We start from the raw sequence: 22,935 nt of genomic DNA, 5'->3' as shown, positions 1-22,935 counted from the left end.
AGAAGACAGGGCAGAAAAAAATCACCCAGTCAGAGAACCAAAAAGAAAAAACAGTGAAAAAACAGGAAGACAGTTTCAGAGAGCTGTGGGACAATATAAAATGTAACAACATCCGCATCATAGGAGTACCAGAAGAAGAAGAAAATGAGCAAGGGTTAGAGAATATATTTGAAGAAATAGTGACAGAAAACTTTCCTAACTTGTTGAAGGAAAAAAAAGCACACAAGTTCAGGAAGCACAAGGAACCCCAAATAAGAAGAACACAAAGAGGTCCACACCAAGACACATAATAATTAAAATGCCAAAATTTAAAGACAAAGAGAGACTCTTAAAGGCAGCAAGAGATAAGCAACAGGTTACTTACAAAGGAGAACCCATAAGTCTATCAGCTGATTTCTCAACAGAAAAACTGCAGGCCAGAAGGGAATGGCAAGAAGCACTCAAAGTCATGAAAAACAAAAATCTGAATCCAAGACTACTCCATCCAACAAGGCTACCATTCAAAATAGAAGGTGAAATAAAGAGCTTCCCAGACAAAAAAGAAACGCTAAGGGAATATATTAGCACTAAAGCAGCACTCCAAGAAATGTTAAAGGGACTGCAGTAATAAGCAGAAGAAATAGAGAGAGAAAAATAGCCATAATAAATAAAAATGGCCATAAATAAGTGCATATCAATAATAACTTTAAATATAAATGGATTAAATGCTTTAATCAAAAGACACAGAGTAGTTGAATAAATAAGAAAGCATGACTTATACACATGTTGTTTACAAGAGACCCACCTCACAACAAAAGACTCACACAGGTTAAAAGTGAAGAGATGAAAAAAATTTTTTTTTTTTTTTAATCCTCATCCGAGGACATTTTTCCATTTTTTGTACAGACAGAGTGGGAGGGAGAGAGAGGAAGAGAGAGAGAGGGAAACATCGATGTGAAAGGGACACATCGAGTGGCTGCCACCCGCACGACCAACCAGGGCCGGGGACAAACTGCAACTGAGGTACATGCCCTTAGCGGGAACCGAACCCGGGTCTCTCCGGACCACAGGCGGACGCTCTAACCGCTGAGCCAAACCGGCCAGGGCGAGATGAAAAAATTTTTTTCCAAGCAAATGGAAATGGGAAAAAGCTGGGGTAGCAATACTTATGTCTAATAAAATAGACTTTAAATAAAGGTCATAATAGAGACAAAGAAGGCCACTATGTAATATTGAAAGGCTCTATTCAACAGGAGAATATAACTTTGGTAAACATATATGCACCCAATACAGGAGCACCAAAATATACTGAAAAACTTCTGGAGAACTTCCAAGAAGAAAACAGCAGCAACACATATAGCAGGAGACTTCAGCATCCCATTGACATCAGTGGATAGATTCTCTAGACAAAAAATTAGGAAACAGAGACTCTAAATGATGCACTAAATCAAATGGGTTTAATAGATATTTACAGAGAATTACACACCAAAACTGCAGAATTCACATTCTTTTCAAGTGCACATAAAACATTCTCAAAGATAGACCAAATGTTAGGATACAAACTAAGTCTCTACAAGTTCAAGAAGATTGAAATCATACCAATCATCTTCTCAAATCACAATGGCATGAAACTAGAAATTACTTACAATAAAAAACACATAGAAACATTCAAACACATGAAGGCTAAATAGCATGTTGTTAAACAGTGAATGGGTTACTACACAGATCAAGGAAGAAATAAAAAAAAACTTCCTGAAAATCAATGAAAATGAACACACAACAACACAAAATCTATAGACATAGGGAAAGCAGTCCTGAGAGAGAAGTTCATAGCATAACAGGCCTACCTCAAGAACCAAACAAAAAAATTCTAATAGAGTATCTAACCCTACCAAATAAAAAGCTAGAAGTAAAAAAACAAACAAACAAATCCCGAGCAAGTAGAAGAAAAAGAAAAAAAAAGTCAGAGTGGAAATAAATGACATAGACACTAAAAAAAAAAAAAAAAATCAAAAGATCAATAAAACCAAGGACTTGTTCTTTGAAAAGATAAACAAGACTGAAGAACCTTTAGCTAGACTAACCAAGAAACAAAAAGACTCAAATAAACAAAATAAGAAATGAAAGAGGAGAAGTAACTATTGATGCCACAGAAATACAAAGGATTGTTAGAAAGGACTGTGAACAATTATATGTGAACAGATTGAACAATCTAGGGGAAATGGACAAATTCTTAGAATCACACAGTTTCCCAAAACTGAATGAGGAAGTATCAGAAAACTTGAACAGACCAAAAAAAAAACCCCCAAAAACAAACAAACAAAAAAACAAAACTAAGGAAATTGAAGCTGTAATCAATAAACTTTCAGCAAACTAGAGCCTGGGTCTGGATGCCTTCTTGCAGGAGTTTTACAGAACATTCAAGAAGAACTAACACTCATTATTCTCAAACTATTCCAAAAAATTCAAGAGGAAGAACTACTTCCAAGCTCTTTTTATGAGGACAGCATAATCCTAATTCCAAAACTGGATACAGACATTACAAAGAAAGAAAACTATAGGCCAATATCCCTGAAAAACATACATGCCAAACTCCTCAACAAAATATTAGCAAATCTGATCCAGCAGTGTATATATATATATATATATATATATATATATATTAATTTGTTTTTGTTACAGATGTTTCTCCTTTTCTCCCCACTGATACCCCCTCCTCCCCTCCCCACCCTGTCCCCAGCTTTGTTGTCCATGTCCATTGTTCATGCATACATGCATATAAGTTCTGTGGTTTATCTCTTCTCTCCCCCACCCCCTCTTCTGGGGATTGTCAGTCTGATCCAGCAGTATATTAAAAAATTATTCACCATGACCAAATGAGATTTGTTTCAGCGATGCAAGGCTGGTACAATATTCATAAATCAATAAAAGTGATACATCACATAAACAAAATGAATGTTAAAAATCCAATGATCATATCAAAAGACGCTGAAAAAACATTTGACAAAATACAGCACCCATTTATGATAGAAATGCTCAGCAAAGTGGGAATAGAAAGATTATATCTCAACATAATAAAGGCCATATATGAAAAAACCTATAGCCAAGATCACACTCAATGGTACCTAAAGTCTTAGCCACAGCAATTAGACAAGAAGAAAAAATGAAAGGTACCCAAATGAGAAAGGAGAAAGTAAAACTGTCATTATTCACAGAACACTTGATATTGTACATAGAAAACCCTAAAGATTCCATCAAAAATCTACTAGATTTAATAAATAAATTTGGCAAAGTAGCAGAATATAAAATTAATGTCAAGAAATCGCCCTGACCAGTTTGGCTCAGCGGTTAGAGCCGGCCTGCGGTCTGGAGAGACCCGGGTTCGGTTCCCGCTAAGGGCACATACTTCGGTTGCCGTTTGTCCCCGGCCCTGGTTGGTCGTGCGGGTGGCAGCCACTCGATGTGTCCCTTCACGTCGATGTTTCTCACTCTCTCTCCCTTCCTCTCTCTCCCTCCCACTCTATCTGTACAAAAAATGGAAAAATATCCTCGGGTGAGGATAAAAAAAGAAAGAAATCAACAGCATTCTTATACATCAAAAATGAACACTCTAAAAGGAAACTTAAGAAAAAAAAATCCCATTTACCACTACAACAAAAAATAAATAAATAAAATATCTAGGAATAAACTTAACCAAAGAGGTAAAAGACCTATTCTCAGAAGACTACAATACATTGAAAAAATAAATAAAGCAAGATATAAAAAAGTAGAAATATATACCATGTTTATGGATTGGAAGAATCCACATCATTAAAATGTCTGTGCTACCCAAAGTCATCTACAGATTTAATGCAATCCTAATTAAAATACCAACAGCATATTTCACAGATCTAGAACAAATACTCCAAAAGTTTATATGGAACAAAAAAAGACCTTGAATAGCCACAGCAATCTTGAAAAAAAAAAAAAAAAAAAAGAACAAAGTGATAGGGGGATCACAATACCAGATATCAAGTTATATTACAAAACCAGCATAATCACAACAGACTGGTACTGGCACAAGAAAAGGCAGATAGATCAATCGAACAGAACAGAGAACCCAGAAATCAACACAAGACAGTATGCACAATTAATATTTGACAAAGGAGGCAAGAGCACACAATAGAGAAAATAGTTTCTTCAATAAATAGTGTTGGGAAAATTGGACAGCTACATGCAAAAAAATGAAACTAGACCACCAACTTATATCATACACAAGAATAAACTCAAAATGGATAAAAGACTTAAATGTGACTCATAAAACCATAAAAATCTTAGAAGAAAATGTAGTCAGAAAGTCTCAGACATCATAAGTAGAGAAATTTTTATTGATATATTGTCTAGGGCAAGAAAAACAAAGAAAAAAAAATGAATAAATGGGACTACATCAAAGTAAAAATCTGCACAGCAAAAGAAACCAGCATCAAAATGATAAAGGAACTTACTGTAAAGGAGAACATATTTGCCAATGATACATTGGATAAGGGGTTAATATCTAAAATATATAGAGTGCTCATACAACTCAGCAAAAGGAAGACAAACAATCCAATTTAAAAATGGGCAGAAGACCTGAATAGATGCTTCTCCAAACAGGACATACAAATGGCCAGGAGACATATGAAAAACTGATCAATATCACTAATCATCAGAGAGATGCTAATTAAAATGACTATGAGTTATCACCTCAGAATATCATGCCAGAGTAGCAGCCATCAACAAATCCTCAAACAACAAGTACTGGCAAGGATGTGGAGAAAAGGTTCTTTAGTGCACTGCATGTGGGAATGCATACTGGTGCAGTCACTATGGAAAACAATATGGTGGCCCTGGCCGGTTTGACTCAGTGGTTAGAGCATTGGCCCGCAGTCCAGAGAGATCCGGGTTCAGTTCCCGCTAAGGGCATGTACCTCGGTTGCAGTTTGTCCCTGGCCCTGGTTGGGGTTGTGTGGGAGGCAGCCACTCAATGTGTCCCTTTCACGTCGATGTTTCTCTCTCTCTCTCTCTCCCTCCCTCCCACTCTATCTGAACAAAAATGGAAAAATATCCTCGGGTGAGGAAGAAAAAGAAAACAATATGGTGCCTCCTCAAAAAATTAAAAATGGAACTCTCATTTGACCCAGTAATTCCATTTCTAGAACTATATCTGAACAAGCCTGAAACACTAATCAGAAAGAATATATGCACCCCTATGTTTATAGCAATGCTTTTTAAAATACCTAAGATCTGGAAACACTCCAAGTGTCCATCAGTAGATGAGTGGATAAAAAAGCAGTGATAGATTTGCACGATGGAATACTATGCAGCTATAAGAAAGAAAGATCCCTTATCTTTTGAGACAACATGGGGGACCTGGAGGGTATTATGTTGAGCAAAATAAGCCAGACAAAAAAAGAGAAGTACCACATGATCTCACTTATTTGTGGAATATAATGAACAAAATAAGCTGTCAAACAAAATAGATCCAGGGTCATGGAAGTAGGGAACAGACTGACAAACCTCAGCTGAATGGGGGAAGAGGAGGTTGGGAAAAGATAAACCAAGGTATATGCGTATATGCACAACCAATGGACACAGATGTTAGTTTGGGGAAAGCAGGAAGGGAGTGGGAGCAGGGAGGAGAGGTCAATGGGGAAGAAGAGGGGGACATCTGTAATACTTTTAACTTAATAAAAAGAAGAAGGATGTTTAATTACTTTTGCAGATAAATTCCTTAACGTTATATTTTGCAATCATATTCCTGAACCATGTCCACAGATCTTTAAGTAATTTATTATATTAACATATTTTCTAAGTCATATCCATTCAATAAGACTGTTGCTCACTTCCTAGGACATGGATTAAACCTTACATCGAATCCAATGTAAAGATTGACTAAGAAGAACTTAAATTAAGTAAGTCTTATAAATAAATTTCTTTTAGCTTATAAAATTTTCTATTTTGCATGCCAAAATAAACAGGAATCAGAGAGAGAAACTTAATGACAGAAACTGAACAAATGATCTGAACATTCTTGTCAAAGTTTCCATGAACTGTTTTGGATATGTTTCTCAATTTCCTCTTATTTTTCCTGATATTTTAAAATCAACAGAAACTTTAGCCTAAACCACAACTTCTTCTTTTGAGGCACACTTTATATTTTAAGTCTCTTAGTTTCATCAGAGTGTTTAGCTCTTTGTCTCATCTCTGAGCTATTTGAATGAAGCCAAGGCTCAGGTAACATCTTCAGAAAGACCCACACACACAAGAGGCTCTTGGGCCTTCTGAACACAGGAAGCCTGCATAATGGTGCAAAAAGAACAACGTCAAGGTAGAGGTAAACATTTTTTTTTCTTCATTTCAGAGAGAAAGATAGAAGTGTATGATAAGATGATGAGTTATCTGAAGAATAGAGGTAGACAATGAAAAGACTGAAGGGATAAAGATTGTACCACCATAGCAGTCATGAGAAGTTAGAAGAAAGAAAAATTCCTTAGAGCCAGAAATACTTGACAGAATAAGAAACCAAATATTAATACAGTGGTATGAGCATCAGGAGACATAAGTGATGTTTAAAAAAAAAAAAAGAGGAATCCATGTGTGAATACAATATGTAAGAAGAAAAAAAAAAGGAAGTAGAAATTACAGTTGATTGAAGATGACTTTTCCCCAGATTGTTTAAGACTTTAGTGCTATCACCTAGTTATTTATTCTGAGGTAGTTTCTTTTAAAATTTTTATTTATTTATTTTATTGAAATTATGTAAGTTTTAGGTATACATTCTATAACACATCATCTGTATATTGTATGGTGTGTTTAGCACCCCAAGTCAAGTCTCCTTCCATTACCATCTGAAGGAGTTTTTAAGCTCTCTCCTTCTTTTAGGTTTTTAATTAATATAAGATTCTGCATCTAGTTTCTTTTTTCCCCTTTATTGACATGAGAGAGAGGGTAAGGGGGAGGGAGAAAGAGAAACATTGATAAGAGAGAACATCAATTGGCTGCCTCCTGCATGCGCCCCCATTGGGAATCAGGCCCACAACCTGGGCATGTGCCATAACCAGGAATCGAACCGGCAACCTCTTGGTGCATGGGTTGATGCTCAACCACTGAGCCATACCAGCCAGACTTCACCCAGTTTCTTCATTGTTTTAAGCTTCTTAGGAACTCTGGCTCGTTGGCCCCTTGGTATTTGCATTTGTCTTGCTTTTCTGACAGAGAAAGCAGTATGGTGGCCCCAAGTGAAGATCTGGTCTGTTGCTGTGATTTCCATAGCACTCCTTAGTGCTTGTTTCATTGTGAGTTGTGTGGGTAAGTTCTTCATGAGGTGACACTCTCTTGATTCCTTTCTGTATCATGTTCTATAAAGATTTCCTAAGGTTTGTTCTCTCTTACACCATTAATATGTTAGCTGCTACTTGGAATGCCATGCTTTTCTTGATTTTACTTCCTCTTCTTCTTCCTCTTCCTCCTTCTCCTCCCTCTTTTTTCTTTGTCTTTTGATAATTGATTTTCTTCCAGATATATTTCACCTGGTTTTATTAGTATATTTTCAATCGTGACCTCACATATGGATGGATGTTAATTATAGTCATCTTCTAAGTCTAAGACATAATTTTTCACTACATGGTTCATTAGTGATCACATGTTCTCTAGTCACAAAAGCCCTCAATTGAGAACACAACTATAATTGCTTTTTTACAATAATAATACTTTAGAGTAGCCTCTTTGATGTTCTTGTGGGAGTCTTTTCTAATATAAAAAATTAAACACTGGAGATGTAAGGGAACAAAATGTTTCTTTTCTGTTCCATTTGCCTCCAAATAAATATTTCAAGTACATTTTGTGAGAAAAGTCAAACATTTTTTTTTCAAATTTTGTTCTCTATTCACTGATAAGGTAATTAAAATAGTTATTAAATAGTTTGGAAGAAAGTGAAAGTGACCATACATCAAATGGGCCTGTTTGAAGTTCTTGTGAGATATAAATAAATGTATTTGTCTTTAGTAAAACACAAATAATTATCACCAAGTTAGAATCTGTTTCACTTTTCATGGTAAAGTACGAGAGAGAAGAGGGTTTAAGAAAAGTTATTATGTTAATCAAGAGGAAGCAGATATGCAGAACCCCAAAGCACAGGCTAAGAGAAAGATAGAAAGGCTCGACAGTACAGAGCTTCAGTAGTAGAGCCCAACACATAAATGAGTGAAGAAACAAATCATGATCCAAACGAGAACAGGTCTTGCTTAATGTGCACACCCTTGAAAATAAAAATGAATGTTTATTTGAAACATTTCAAATGTCTTTAAATGTTTAAAGACTCCCCTTGGTTTCTGTTTACCTCATATGTTCATCTGTATCTACCAGCAGTCAGAAATTTTAGAAAATATAAAAATAATGTGCATGCTTGCTTCATGCTTATGAAAATTAAGGAGAAACAGATAGCCAGTGGGTCAACAGATATCTATAGATTATTTTTTGACAGTCACTGTTCTAGGTATTTGTGATTAATTGAAGTAGAAAAGAGGTAGAATCTCTGTCCTAGAATATACAGCTTAAATTTCAATGAGAAAAGAGCAAAAAATAAAATTGCAGGTTTAATAAATGAACACACATAAACAGTAATTGAACATGGTCTTTACTGAGCTTGAATAGAGAAAATGGTGGCAGTTGGAGGGAAGACTGCTTGGCACAGATTTATAGAACATAAGGCTTTATAGCAAAAGAAAAGATGGATATTATCTTTTTCCTCCTCCACAGTGACTTATGATTTTACATATGTCAAAACTAACAAGAGGCTGTCTGAATTACACACCTATCATTCAGGTCTAACCTGCTTCAGTGAAGAGACAAGGGCGACAGGTAAAGTGTTGCAATTTTTTTGTTTGTTTTGTTTTTAATTTTTAAGAAATCAACATGATTTATTGCTAATATATCAATAATTATACTACTGTTCGTTATATTTCAAGAACTTATATATATATATGTACAACCAATGGACATAGATAATAACCCTGTGTGTGGGGGGGTGGGACCAGGAGAAGGGCGTTCATGGGGGAAAAAGGAGAAACATCTACAACAAAAATATGTTAATTAATAAAATAAAATTTGAGTAAAAGAATAAAAAAAAATTTCAAAACATTCTTAACCTTCGACTCCAGAACCAAACAAAGCATCAAAACGTTATACTCCTTAAGAAACAAAATGAACAAAAATTTCTTCACTTCTTTTTTTTTTTAATCTTCACTCGAGGACATTTTTCCATATTTTGGTCAGATAGAGTGGGAGGGGGAGAGAGAGAGAGAAACAGTGACGTAAAAGGGACACATCGAGGGGTTGCCACCCGCACGACCCAGGGCCAGGGACAAACCGCAACTGAGGTACATGCCCTTAGTGGAAACTGAACTCAGATCTCTCTGGACCACAGGGCGATGCTCTAACCACTGAGAAAACCAGCCAGGGCTCTTCACTTTTTTAAATTAATTTTTGTTACAGATTTTCTCCCCCTCTCCCCATCGACACCCTCCTTCCCATTCCCTCCACCCCCGTCCGCAGCCCTGTTGTTTATGTCCATCAGCCATGTGTACACACACAAAAGTTCTATGGTTTGTCTCCCCTCTTCCCACCCCCTCTTCTGAGGGTTGTCAGTCTGTACCCTATTTCCATGTCTCTGAGTCTACCCTGTTCCTCAGACTGTTATGTTCAGTATATTCCACAAATAAGTGAGATAATGTAATATTTGTCTTTCTCTGCTTGGCTTATTTAGCTCAGGTTAATACTTTCCAGGTCCCTCCATGTCGTCTCAAAGGATAAAAGATCTTTCTTTCTTACAGCTGCATAGTACTCCATTGTGTATATGTACCACAGTTTTTTTTATCCATTCGTCTACTGATGGACACTTGGGCTGCTTCCAGATCTTAGCTATTGAAAATAGTTCTGCTATGAACATGGGGGTACATATATTCTTTCTGATTGGTGTTTCAGGCTTCTACGGGTATATTCCTAGAAGTGGGATCACCGGGTCAAATGGCAATTCAATTTTTAATTTTTTGAGCTAAAGGTGTTGCAATTCTTAACCAGACTTTCTCTTTCCTCAGAGAAAGAGAGGTCAAGGATGAGCTCAAGATTGGTTTAATCTTTTTAAAATAATAATAATGATAAAGTCTCTACTTGGATATTTTCAACTGACATGCTCATATCAGGCTCTAAATTTGCTCTCCTCCAGACTTCTTGAGATCAGTAAGTGCTATTACCATACACCATGCAATTTGCTCAAGCCAACCCTGAAAATTTTTCATAAAAGTTTTGGTTTCAAATTATCCTTACCCTTATCATTTGGATAAAATTTCCTTTTGTTATCTAAGTTTCCTAGTGAGTAACACCTATCTCCATTCTAAGCATCAACTTTATTACTGGTCTATTTGGATGGTGAAACATGGCTCAAGAAGAGACTGTCCTCACTTTAAAATGTAGTTCTGGTACCTTTGTTTATGGACAGTTAAGAGTTGGATTTAGAATCGTGGTCTGACTTGCACTGTCTAGTAAGAAATGCCAAAGGCAAAATGCATGCTTTTGGTGGTCTTTATGGCCTTACTCCTTCTAAGTAAAAAAATACAAATAGAAGTCAGACTCTTAGTATTCACAACTCTGCTTTTATGGAAAAAACTCTATCAGAAGTAAAGAAAAGATGAAAGTTTCTTTCTATTTCTATGAGATGTTGGAATTTTTCCCTTTTTTCATTTTTGGTACAAATAGGATGCATAGGGGTGGTGAAGAATGATTTTCTTTACTTTCTCTGAAGCAGGGATTTCTTGTCACACTGAGTTTTTTTTTTTTTTTTTGTCAATTGTAGAGCTGGCACTCCTGGGGAGAAAAACATAATTGCGTCAATATCATCTTCCACTCACCATTTGGAGTCACTCCTGTATCTACAACCAGAGTTTTAAAGATTACAACAGCAATGGGTACTTTAGCCTTTGCCTTCAGAATGCTCTAAAATAAATGAGACAAAGATGGATATTAACTAAGTTAATTCTGCATCCATCTAGCAAACTGACTTGCTATTATAGCCCTTCAAATTGTTTAATACAAATTATTCAAGTTATAGATAAGTTTATATGATAAAATAATTTTATATAATATGTCAGCAAATAAAAGTGCTCAGACTTTAAGAATATCCTTCAAATTATTATCACAATAAAAAGTTAAAAGTCCAAACACAAAATTTTCATTTTCATTAAAGGTAAAAAAAATAATTGGAATCCACATGTATCTTTTCCAATTTGTTTGCCACTCAGTCTTAATCAGTGTTGAGACATTTAGAAGCATGAGAAAAGTTACAGTTTCTTCAATAAGTCTGTGCTTTGCCTATACCTGTGGTCTTTGAACTATTTTGCATGTCAACTTCCAGAAAGGTTTTGAAAAATTGTGTACCCCCTTATACAATTTAATCTGACATCTAATTTTTAAAAATAATGTAATAGTAGTACAAGCTTTAATTTCTGGAACATTGTAAATATTAACATTTAAAAACAGAACTGTTACACCTGTTTTTAAAATGTATCTCTGGTGTCTAGATACTGTTACAAATTGTTATCTCCACTCCCATCATGCATTAAAAAAAAACAAAAACCATGTATTATTTAACAGTTGTGTGTCTTACATAATTCTTTTCCCCTCTTGGACTAATATTTACACAGAAATTTCCCGTCTACTAAGATATGTAAATAAAAACATGTCTAAAAATATTTTTATTTCCTATGGAACATTAAGCCTTAAAAGTTATAAAATTTCTTCTGGATTAATTTATTACAATTATCATCAGACTATAATATTCAAAACATTATACATTTATTATATATTTTGATAAATTATTACTAATAAAATAAAACTATCAGAAGCCCATCTTTTAATGAGACAAATGGAGTTTAAAATATGTAATCAGCCTGGCCGGTGTGGCTCCGTCATTGAGTGTCGACCCATGCACCAAGAGGTCACTGGTTTGATTCCTGGTCAGGGCACATGCCCAGGTTGTGGGCCCAATCCCCAGTGGGGGCATGCAGGAGGTGGCCAATCAATGTTCTCTCTCATCAATGTTTCTGTCTCTCTTTCCCTCTCCCTTCCTCTCTCTCTAAAATCAATAAAGTAAAAAATATTTTTTAAAAAAGTAATCAGATGTACTTACTACTGAATAATACTATTACTGGAATGAGATAGAATCCAACATCAATTTTATTCTTATTTTTTATTTTAGCAGCACAATCTGATAAATCTTATTTATCTAAATAAATTGATAGAATAGAAAGTGCTGTTATAATATCACCCAATTTTTAGGTTTTTTTTTTGCCAAAAAGACATATAGTGATCTAGTATCAAAAGTTATTTGTAGTACTTTGTTCACTGAGAATTTGATTTGGTAATTGTTTAATATTGTTAAATATACAAATAATAAATAAAACAATTTACAAAAGGTTTGTTTTTTTCTCAGTCAACAGTCATTTGCTTTCTTAATTTCTGGGAATTACACAAAAAAGAGGATATTATAAGTCTTATCAAGTGACTATTAATTACACTTCTATTTATACTTACAAAGCACCTTGTTCAGCTCATTATTCTCAGTACAAATGGAAAAATAAAACATTATTGATGTCAATATATCTTTTTGACAAATGCTTCTTTTCATTACAGCTTTTAATAGTTTTGTCAAACTTGGAACTGGAGATTTAGCATAATTAACATATGAAAAATGTTTGCCATACATAACCGACAAAGACAATCCCCACCATCAAAACAGTCTGCCCAATTAGACTTTCAAAATTAAAATATTGTTAATACACAATTTAATGAATATTATGAAAAACAATCTTTAGTAATGAACAGAATGCATAATTCAGATAGACTTCCAAAAGTTGCCAATAGAAAAATAATATAGATATGGTCTATTTCATTCATATTATAATATTATAAAAGGGAGAATAATTTTATAGATTGTTTCTCATCACTTAATATGTATATTTTAATACAATAACATTAAAAATGAATAAATAAAGCTATATATGACAACATGAATAAATCTTAGCAATGTGGAATAAAAAATTAAGCCAAGAGGACCACATATATTATACTTTCAAAAATATTTAAAATTGAACAAATCAAAACAACTTATTATTTAGGCATGCATACATATGTGCCAAAATTATATATAAACATTGATGTATACATATATAATCAAAATATGTGAGTGGATTTGTATATGGTTAGCTACAGATTTTTTTAATTCTAGGAAAGTGACAAACTGGTGTTTCTAAGGGGAAAGGAGAGAGAACTAATAATTTTTAAAACACATGCTTGATACTATGTAAAAATTAGAATTGATAATATTTATCAGCAATTATTCCATGTTAAGCATTTACTTATTTATTTTTTGTATGTAATTTGTTCTTATTTTATTTATTTATTTTTATTTAATTTATTTCTGTTACAGATATTTCTCCTTTTTACTCCCAGAGACCCTCCTCCCTATCCCTACCCCCCAGCATTATTGTCTATATCCATTGGTTACACGTACACACATATAAATTCTTTGGTTTATCTCATCCCTCCACACCCACCCTAGGCCTGCTCCCTTGAAGTTTGTCAGTATGAACTGTTCTCCTTTCTATGTCTCTGGGTCTACTTTCTTCATCAGTTTTTTCTGTTCATTGTATTCCACAAATAAGTGAGATAATGTGATATCTATCTTTCCCTGATTTGCTTATTTCAGTTAGCATAGTACTCTCCAGGTCCCTCCATGTTGTCTCAAAGAATAAGAGATCTTTCTTTCTTACAGTTGCATAGTATTCCATTGTGTCTATGTACCATTGCTTTTTATCCATTCATCTATTGATGGACACTTGGGCTGTTTCCAGATTATAGCAATTGTAAATAGTGCTGCGAGGAACATAGGAGTACATATTTTCTTCCTGATTGGTGCTTCAAGCTTCTTAGGATATATTCCTAGAAGTGGAATCACTGGGTCAAATGGCAGTTATAGTTTTAATTTTTTGAGGTAGCACCATATTGTTTTCCATAGTGGCTGCACCAGTCTGCATTCCCACTAGCAGTGTACTAGGGTCCTCTTTTCTCCACACCATCATCAGCACTTGTTTGATGATTTGTTGATGGCAGCCATTCTGGCAGGTGTGAGGTGATACTTCAGAGTTGCTTTTAATTTGTATCTCTCTGATGATTAGTGATGTTGAGCATTTTTTCATATGTCTCTTGGCCATTTGTATGTCCTATTTGGAGAGGTGTCTATTTAGGTCCTCTGCCCATTTTTTAATTAGGTTCTTTGTCTTCTTTTAGTTGAATTGTATGAGTACTCTATATATTTTGGGAATTAACCCCTTATCTGATGTATCATTGGCAGTTATGCTCTCCTATATAGTGAGTTCCATTTTCATTTTGATGGTTGTTTCTTTTGCTGTGCAGAAGCTTTTTAGTTTTATGTAGTCCCAATGTATTCATTTTTTCCGTTGTTTCTCTTGCCTTAAGCATTGTATCAGTGAAAATTCTGCTGTCTGTGATGTCTGATTTTGTTGCCTACATTTTCTTCTAGGATTTTTATGGATTCAGGAATCACATTTAAGTCTTTTATGCATTTTGAGTTTATTCTTGTATATGGTGTAAGTCGGTGGTATAGCTTCATTTTTTTTAATGTAACTGTCCAATTTTCCCAACACCATTTATTAAAGAGGCTGTCTTTACGTCATTGTACGCTCTTTGAACACAATGTCTTGGGTCAATTTCCAGATTCTCTATTCTGTTCCATTTATCTGTATGCCTGTTCTTGTACCAGTACCAGGCTGTTTTGATTACAATGGCTTTGTGGTATAACCTGATATCTAGTATTATGATCCCTCCTACTTTGTTCTTCTTTTTCAAGATTGCTGTGGCTATCTGGGAACTTTTTTGGTTCCATATAAACTTTTGAAGTTTTTGTTCTTGTTCTGTGAAATATATCGTTGGCATTTTAATGGAGATTGCATTGAATCTATAGATTGCTTTGGGTAGTATGGACATTTTAATGACGTTAATTCTTCCAAAACATGAACAAGGTATATGTTTCCACTTTTTTATATCTTTCTTCCCCCCCCCCCCAATGTCCTGTAGTTTTCTGCAAATAGGTCCTTTAATTCTTTGGTTAAGTTTATTTCTAGGTATCTTAATCTTTTTGCCACAATAGTAAATGGGATTTTTTTTCTGTTTGTTCATTATTGGTGTATAAGAATGGTGTTGAATTCTTGATGTTAACTTTGTATCCTGCTACCTTGCCAAATTGGCAAGTTAAATCTAGTAGATTTTTGGTGGAGTCTTTAGGGTTTTCTATGTACAATATCATGTCATCTGCAAATAATAATAGTTTCACTTTCTCCTTTCCAATTTGGATCCCTTTTATTTTTTCTTCTTGTCTGATTGCTATGGCTAAGCCTTCCAGTACTATGTTAAACAAGAGTGGTAAAAGTGGGCATCCCTGTCTTGTTCCTGTTCTTAAGAGAAATGCTTTTAGTTTTTGCCCATTGAGTATAATGTTGGCTGTAGGTCTTTCATATATGGTCTTTATTATGTCAAGATATGATCCCTCTATTCCCACATTGCTGAGTGTTTTTATCAGAAATGGGTGCTGGATTTTGTTGAATGCTTTTTCAGCTTCTATTGATATTATCATATGGTTTTTATTTTTAATTTTGTTTTGTAGTGTATCATATTTATTGATTTGTGAATATTTACCAGCTTTGCATTACTGGGATGAATCCCACTTGGTCATGGTGAATAATTTTTTTAAAATGTATTGCTGGGTCTGATTTGCTAATATTTTGTTAATGATTTTGGCATCTGTGTTCATAAGGGATATTGGCCTTTAGTTTGTGTGTGTGTGTGTGTGTGTGTGTGTGTAGTGTCTATATCTTGTTTTAGAATTAGAATTATGCTGGCCTCATAAAATGAGATTGGAAGTCTTCCTTCTTCTTGAATTTTTTGGAATAATTTGAGGCAAATGGGTATTAGTTCTTCTTTGAATGTTTGGTAAAACTCCCCTGTACATATCAATAATAACCTTAAATGTAAATAAATTAAATGCTCATAACAAAAGACAGAGTGTAGCTGATTGGATAAGAAAGCATGAATCATGTATATGTTGTTTATAAGAGACCCACCTCCCTTTCCATTTTGATGCTTGTTTCTTTTGCTGTGCAGAAGCTTTTTAGCTTGATATACTCCCATGTATTAATTTTTTCCTTTGTTTTTCTTTCTTTGTGCATTGTATCAGTCAAAATTCTGCTGGGTGTGATGTCTAAAATTTTTTTGTTTACACTTTCTTCTAGGATTTTTATGGATTCCATGTTAAGCATTTTTTAAAGTGCTTTGCACATATTATGTGATTAAGTTAACCTTTGGGTTTGACAATGCTGTTATTTCCATTTCAAAGAGGAAATAACTAAGGATCAAAGAGATTATGTAATTTGCCCAAAGGCATACATAATAAATGGTGGAACAAAAATTCTAATGAGGCATAATTCTAATTCTCATAATTATCCTGTGAATAATGATTATTTCCAGTTTAAAAATGTGAGGCTTGTGGTTTGCCCAATATTGTTACATAGAACTGTCATTTGAGGCACCTTTATTAGTCATTTGTAATGCTGACACACATGGTGCATCTAATATAGAAGGAATATAAAGAACAAAAGGAAAATAATCACTAATAGTGATTTTGTAGCAAAAACAAACAAACAAATAAAACCCAGAGGAATTCTGCAGGGACACCTTGGTAAATATTGAGAACTTAATGTTAAAGAATGTTTAATTAAAAGCAATTCTATGGCCCCAAATTATATAATTTAGAAAACAATAAATACATGAATTAAGAAGCCCATGTCTAGAAAACAACCGCAGATCCTTGGAATTTCACATGTATGGATCTTACCTCTTTAATTTTATATATCTTGTGTTTACTCTTCTCTTTCATGAAACATAGAAAAAGTCTGGGGATGTTGCCCAAGTACTTGGAAATATTTTGGTTCCAGCTGCTACTTTATTTCTAATGAACAGACTTTTTGGACTAAAAGTGAGCAGAACTGTGTTGTGATGGGGGCTCATTTGGTGGTGATCAACACAAAAGCGGAGCAGGTACTTTTGTTTTATTTTGCATTTTCATTAAAATAAAATAAATTTAATTAAAAACAAAATTTGTCATTTTAATAGTTCTTAAATTGTATAGTTCAGTAGTTAACTATATTCACATTGTTGCAAAAAGATTGCTACAATTTTTTTTTTATCTTGAAAAACCGAACCTCTGTACCCATTGAACAGCTAGCCATTTCCTCTTTCCTCAAATTCCTGGCAACTACCCTCTACTTTCTGTTTCTAGAGGTTGATTACTTTAGCTACTTTGTGTAAGTAGTATTATGTCTTTTTTTTCTTAATCCTCACCCAATGATAAGTTTTATTGATTTTTAGGGAGAGAGAGAGAGAGAAAGAAGCACTGATCAGTTGAATCCTCTACCCACCCCTATCAGGGATGGAACCCACAACCTAGGTGTATGCTTTAACTGGGAATTGAATCCACAACCTTTGTTGTGAGGGAGGAAGCTCTAACCAACTGAGCCACCCAGCCAGAGCCATATTTCTTTTTGTCATTATAAACATATATTACATGTTTATCCATTCATGTATTGATGGAAATTTGGGATGCTTCCACCTCTTGACTATTGAGAATAATGCTGCAATGAACATGAATGTGCAAATATCTCTTTGAGATCCTTCTTTCAATTACTTAGAATACATACCTAGAAGTGGGATTGCTGAATCATATAGTAATTCTAATTTTAATTTTTTGAAGAACCATTAATGGTTTTACACAATGGCTGCATTATTTTATACTCCTGCAAAGAATGCACAGGGTTCCATTTCTCCAAATCCTTGACAACACTTATTTTCTTTTCCTTTATTTTAACAGTGACCATTCTAATGGGTATGAGATGATATTCATTATGGTTTTGACTTGCATTTTTTTGTTGATTAACAATATTAAGCATCTTTTCATGTAGTTATTGGTCATTTGTATACCTTCTTTGGAGAAATGTCTATTCAAGTGCTTTGCCCATTAAAATATTATTATTGTTTGAAGACTTCCAGTCAACATGGTGGTGTAGGTAAATGCAGTATCACGTCCTACCACAACCACATCAAAGTTATAACTAAACTACAGAATGACCATCATTCAAAACCACCTGAAATCAAGCAGAATGGAAGTCCTACAACTACAAAATTAAAGAAGCAGCCACATCAAGATTGGTAGAAGGGGCGGAGGCACGATGGGCTGGTCCCACACCCATGTGTGGTGGAAAAAAAATTAGAAGGATACCTCAGCTGGGAAGGTCCTCCCTGATAACTGAGGGGTCCCTATCCCACACCAGGAACCCAGCTCAGGGTTACAGTGCCAGGAAGAGAAGTCTCCATAACTTCTGGCTGGAAAAACCAGTGGGAACTGAGGCTGAAAGAAGCTGAGGTGGCTGGAGCCCCAGGCAGCTCCTCTTAAAGGGCATGTGCACAGACTTAATCGGACTCACACCCTCCAGGCTCCAACATGGGGGAGGCAGCTTGAAAGGTACCAGAGATATATGGGGAAGAAATGAGTTGTTTGGCATTGGAGCAAGGGCAGGAGAGGCAGCTTTCTCCTGGACAGATGTGCTATCAGAGGCTTCTGTTCCTTTGGTGAGTCCTTCCCTGGGGCAGCAGACAGCCACCATATCTGGGACTCCAGCAACTTGGCTCACACTGTTTGCCCCGCCCTGGTGATTCCCTGAGGCCCTGCTACACCCAACTTTCAGGCCCACCAAAACTGTTGCCAGTTGCTTTACCATAGAATTGGCCTGTCTTGGCTCCTGCTTCAGGTTTTCCTGAATTCTTTCAAACAAGTAGTGTCTGGTCTCAGCTAGCCCCATACCTCTTGTTAAGTAATACATAGAAACAAACACAGGAGGCAGCCAAAATGAGGAGACAAATAAACAGGTCCCAAATGAAAGAATAGAACAGAACTTCAGAAAAAGAACTAAGTGAAATGGAGATAAGCAACCTGACAGATGCTGAGTTCAAAACACTGCTTATAAGGATGTTCAATGAACTTAGTGAGAACCTTAGTGAACTTAGTGAGGGCCTCAAGAGCATAAAAAAGGACCAGTCAGAAATGAAGGAGGCACTAACTGAAATAAAGAATAATTTACACAGATTCAATAGTAGAGTAGGCAAAGCCAAGAAGCAAACCATCAATTTGGAATATAAGGAAGAAAAAACACCCAATCAGAACAGCAAAAAAAAAAAAAAAAAAAAAAAGAATTAAAAAAAATGAGGATAGTGTAAGGAGCCTCTGGGACAACTTCAAGCGTGCCAACATTCACTTCTTGGGGGTGCCAGAAGGAGAAGAGAGAGAACAAGAAATCGAAAACCTATTTGAACCAATAAAGGCAGAAAACTTTCCTAACTTGGTGAAGAAAACAGACATAGAAGTCCAGGAAGCACAGAGATTCCCAAACAAGATGAACCCAAGAGGCCCACACCAAGACACATCATCATCAAAATGCAAAAGGTTCAAGACAAAGAGAGAATCTTAAAAGCAGCAAGAAAAAGCAGCTAGTTACCTACAAGGGAGTTCCCATAAGGCTGTCAGCTGATTTCTCAAAAGAAACTTTGCAGGCCAGAAGGGAGTGGCAAGAAATATTCAGAGTGATGAAAAGCAAGACCCTACAACCAAGATTACTCTATCCTGCAAAGCTGTCATTTAGAATCGGCCATATGAAGAGTTTTTTAGACAAGAAAAAGCGAAAAAGCTAAAGGAGTTCATCATCACCAAATCAGTGTTATATAAAATGCTGAAGGGTCTTCTTGAAGAAAAAGATAAAAATATGAACAAACCAAATGGCAATGAATACATATCTATCAACAATTGAATCTACAAACAAAATGAACAGGCAGAACAGAAGCATTCTCATAGATACAGAGAACATTTTGTTGGTTGCCAGATGGGAGGGGGGTTGGGGAAATGGGTGAAGGGATTAAGAAGTACAAATTGGTTGTTAGACTGACAAACATTAAAGGGAAGGGGGTATGGAGGGGTGGGAAGAGATAAACCAAAGAACTTATATGTATATATGCATAACAAATGGATACAGACAACAGTGTGGGGAAAGGCAGGAGGGGGTCAGGAGTGGGGAGGAGGGGGTCAATAGGGGAAAAATGAGGAACATCTGTAATACATTCAACAGCAAAGATAAACTAAAATAATTATTATTCTTTTTATTGAGGTATAATTGACATATAACATTATGTTAGTTTTAGGTTTACAACATAATGATTTGATATTTGTATATATTGCAAAATAATCACCACAATAAGTCTATTTAACGTCCATCACCACAGAATATTCAAGTCCTTTGCCCATATTATTTTATTTTTTTAATCCTCACTGAGGATATTTTCCCATTTGATTTTCAGATGGAGTGGGAGTTGGGGGAAAGGGGGAGAGAGAGAGAGAGAGAGAGAGACATTGGTGTGAGACACATCGATTGGTTGCCTCCTGCACGACCCCAACCAAGTCATGTGCCCTTTATTTGAATCGAACCTGAGACCCTTTGGTCCACAGGGCAATGCTCTAACTGCTGAGCCAAATGAGCCAGGGTCCTTTGCCCAATTCTTTTGTTATTGAGTTGTTAAAGTTTTATATATTCTAGCTATTAACTTATCAGATATATGATTTGTGAATTGTCCTTTCACTCTGTTGATTATTTCCTTTGATGCACAGAGTTTTAAAATTTGATGTAGTTACATTTATCAATTTTTTCTATATTGCTTTTGGTGTCATATCCAATAAATTATTGCCATATCCAATGTCATAAAGCTTTTCCTTTATGTTTTGACAGGAATAGCATTGAAGCTGTAGATTGTTTCATGCAGTATAAATAATTTAACAATATTAAGACTTGCCATTCAAGAACAATGGATGTCTTTCTACTTATTTGTGTTTTTCTTCAAAAATGTTTTGTAGTATTTAGATTATAATTTTTTAACTTCCTTAGTTAAATTTATTTCTAAGTATTTTATTCTTTTGATGGATAGCTGGATCACATGGAAGTTTCATTTTTAATTTTTTGAGTAACTTCCATAGCATTTTTTCTAGTGGTTGTACCAATTTACATTTTCATCAACAGTGCACATGGGTACCTTTTTTTTTTACATCTTCAACAACATTTATTATCTCTTGTCTTTTGATATTAGCCATTCTAATAAGTGTGGGGTAATATCTCATTGTTTGATTTACATTTCTTAAATGATTAGTAATGTTGAGCATCTTTGAATATACTTATTGGTTATTTGTATGTCTTTTTTTTGGGGAAAAATAAGTATTTATGTCCTTTCCCCATTTCTTAATTGAATTATGTGTTTATGTGTTTTATCATTTTTGTTGTAGTTGAGTTGTATAAGTTTTTTAATATATTTTAGATAGTAACCCTTTATCTGGCAGCTGTTTGCAAATATTTTCTCTGTTCTGTAGGTTGCATTTTCATTTTGTTGACTGTTTCTTTTATCATGCAGAGCTTCTTAGTAGTACCACTTGTTTATTTTGGCTTTTGTTGCCTATGCTTTTGGTGTCATACCCCAAAATCACAAGATCAATGTCACAGAGCTTTTTCTCTAGGAGTTTTACAGTTTCAGTTTATACATATGTCTTTAAATCATTTGAAGTTAACTTTGAGAGTGATGTAAGACAGTGTCCACTTTCATTTTTTTTATGTGACCATCTAGTTTTCCCAAAACCATTTATTGAAGAGACTCTTCTTTCCCCATTAAGTATTCTTGTCAAATATTAGTTGATCATATGTGCTCAGGTTTATTTCTGGGTTCCCTATTTTTTTCCACTGGTCAATGTGTCTGTTGTTATGCTGAAACCACATGTTTTTAAAATTTATTTTTTCAATGATAGTTTATATTCAATATTATTTTGTGTTAATTTCAGGTGTACAGCATAGTGGTTAGATAACCATATACTTTACAAAGTGTTCCCTCTGAATTTTCCACTACCTACTTGGCACCATACATAGTTGTTACTATATTATTGACTATTTCCTATGACGTACTTTACATCCCCATGACTATTTTGTAGCTACCAATTTGTACTTCTCAATTCCTTCGTAGTTTTCACCCAGTTCCCCAAACAGCATCCCTTCTGACAACCATCGGTCTCTGTATCTATAAGTCTGTTTCTGTTTTGTTTATTTATTTACATTGTTCTTTATTTATTTTTAATTTTTCAATTAAATTTATTGGGGTAACATTTGTTAATAAGATTGTATAGGTTTTATAGAACATGTACATTACATTGCATGTCACCACCCAAAGTCAAATCACCTTTCGTCATCATGTATTTGGCCCCCTTTATCCTTTACTATACTGCAACCTCCACTTCCTTCTGGTAAAAGTCATATTGTTGTCTATATCTATGAGTTTCAGTTTTATATCCTACACATGAGTGAAATAAGATGGTTCTTAGCTTCTCAGACTGACTAATTTTGCTTTGCATAATATTCTCAAGGTCCATCTATGTTGTAGCAACATTTTATCATTTCTTATGGCTGAGTAGTATTCCATTGTATATATGAACCACATCTTCTTTATTATCATCTATTGAAAGACACTTTGGTTGTTTTAATGTCTTGGTCACAGTGAATAATGCTACAATGAACATAGGGGTGCATATATCTTTTGCAAATACATGTTTTCAAATTTTGGGGGTAATTTTCTGAGGAACCTCGATACTGTTTTTCATAGTGGTTGTACCAGCAGTAAATGAGGGTTCCTTTTTCTTCACAAGCTCTCCAACATTTGTTATTACTTGTCTTGTTGGTAATA

At 34.8% G+C, this 22,935-nt stretch overlaps 1 protein-coding gene across 1 annotated transcript in view; it reads left to right on the top strand.

Moving 5' to 3' along the window:
• The first annotated feature begins 6,194 nt into the window (after nucleotides 1–6,194).
• Nucleotides 6,195–22,935, top strand: part of LOC118624018 (C-type lectin domain family 6 member A-like) — a 40,382-nt gene continuing 23,641 nt past the window's right edge. The window contains exons 1-4 of the mRNA XM_036251929.1: nucleotides 6,195–6,331; nucleotides 7,213–7,305; nucleotides 8,755–8,856; nucleotides 17,009–17,160. Coding sequence (XP_036107822.1) covers nucleotides 6,301–6,331; nucleotides 7,213–7,305; nucleotides 8,755–8,856; nucleotides 17,009–17,160 — 378 coding nt within the window. The 5' untranslated portion in view covers nucleotides 6,195–6,300. The remainder of the gene's footprint in view (nucleotides 6,332–7,212; nucleotides 7,306–8,754; nucleotides 8,857–17,008; nucleotides 17,161–22,935) is intronic.

Source organism: Molossus molossus, unplaced genomic scaffold (assembly GCF_014108415.1).
Source record: "Molossus molossus isolate mMolMol1 unplaced genomic scaffold, mMolMol1.p scaffold_m16_p_10, whole genome shotgun sequence".
In the NCBI taxonomy this organism is placed as follows: Eukaryota; Metazoa; Chordata; class Mammalia; order Chiroptera; family Molossidae; genus Molossus; species Molossus molossus.
The sequence above is the reverse complement of the archived record's forward strand: the minus strand, read 5'-3'. Positions and strand labels throughout refer to the sequence as shown.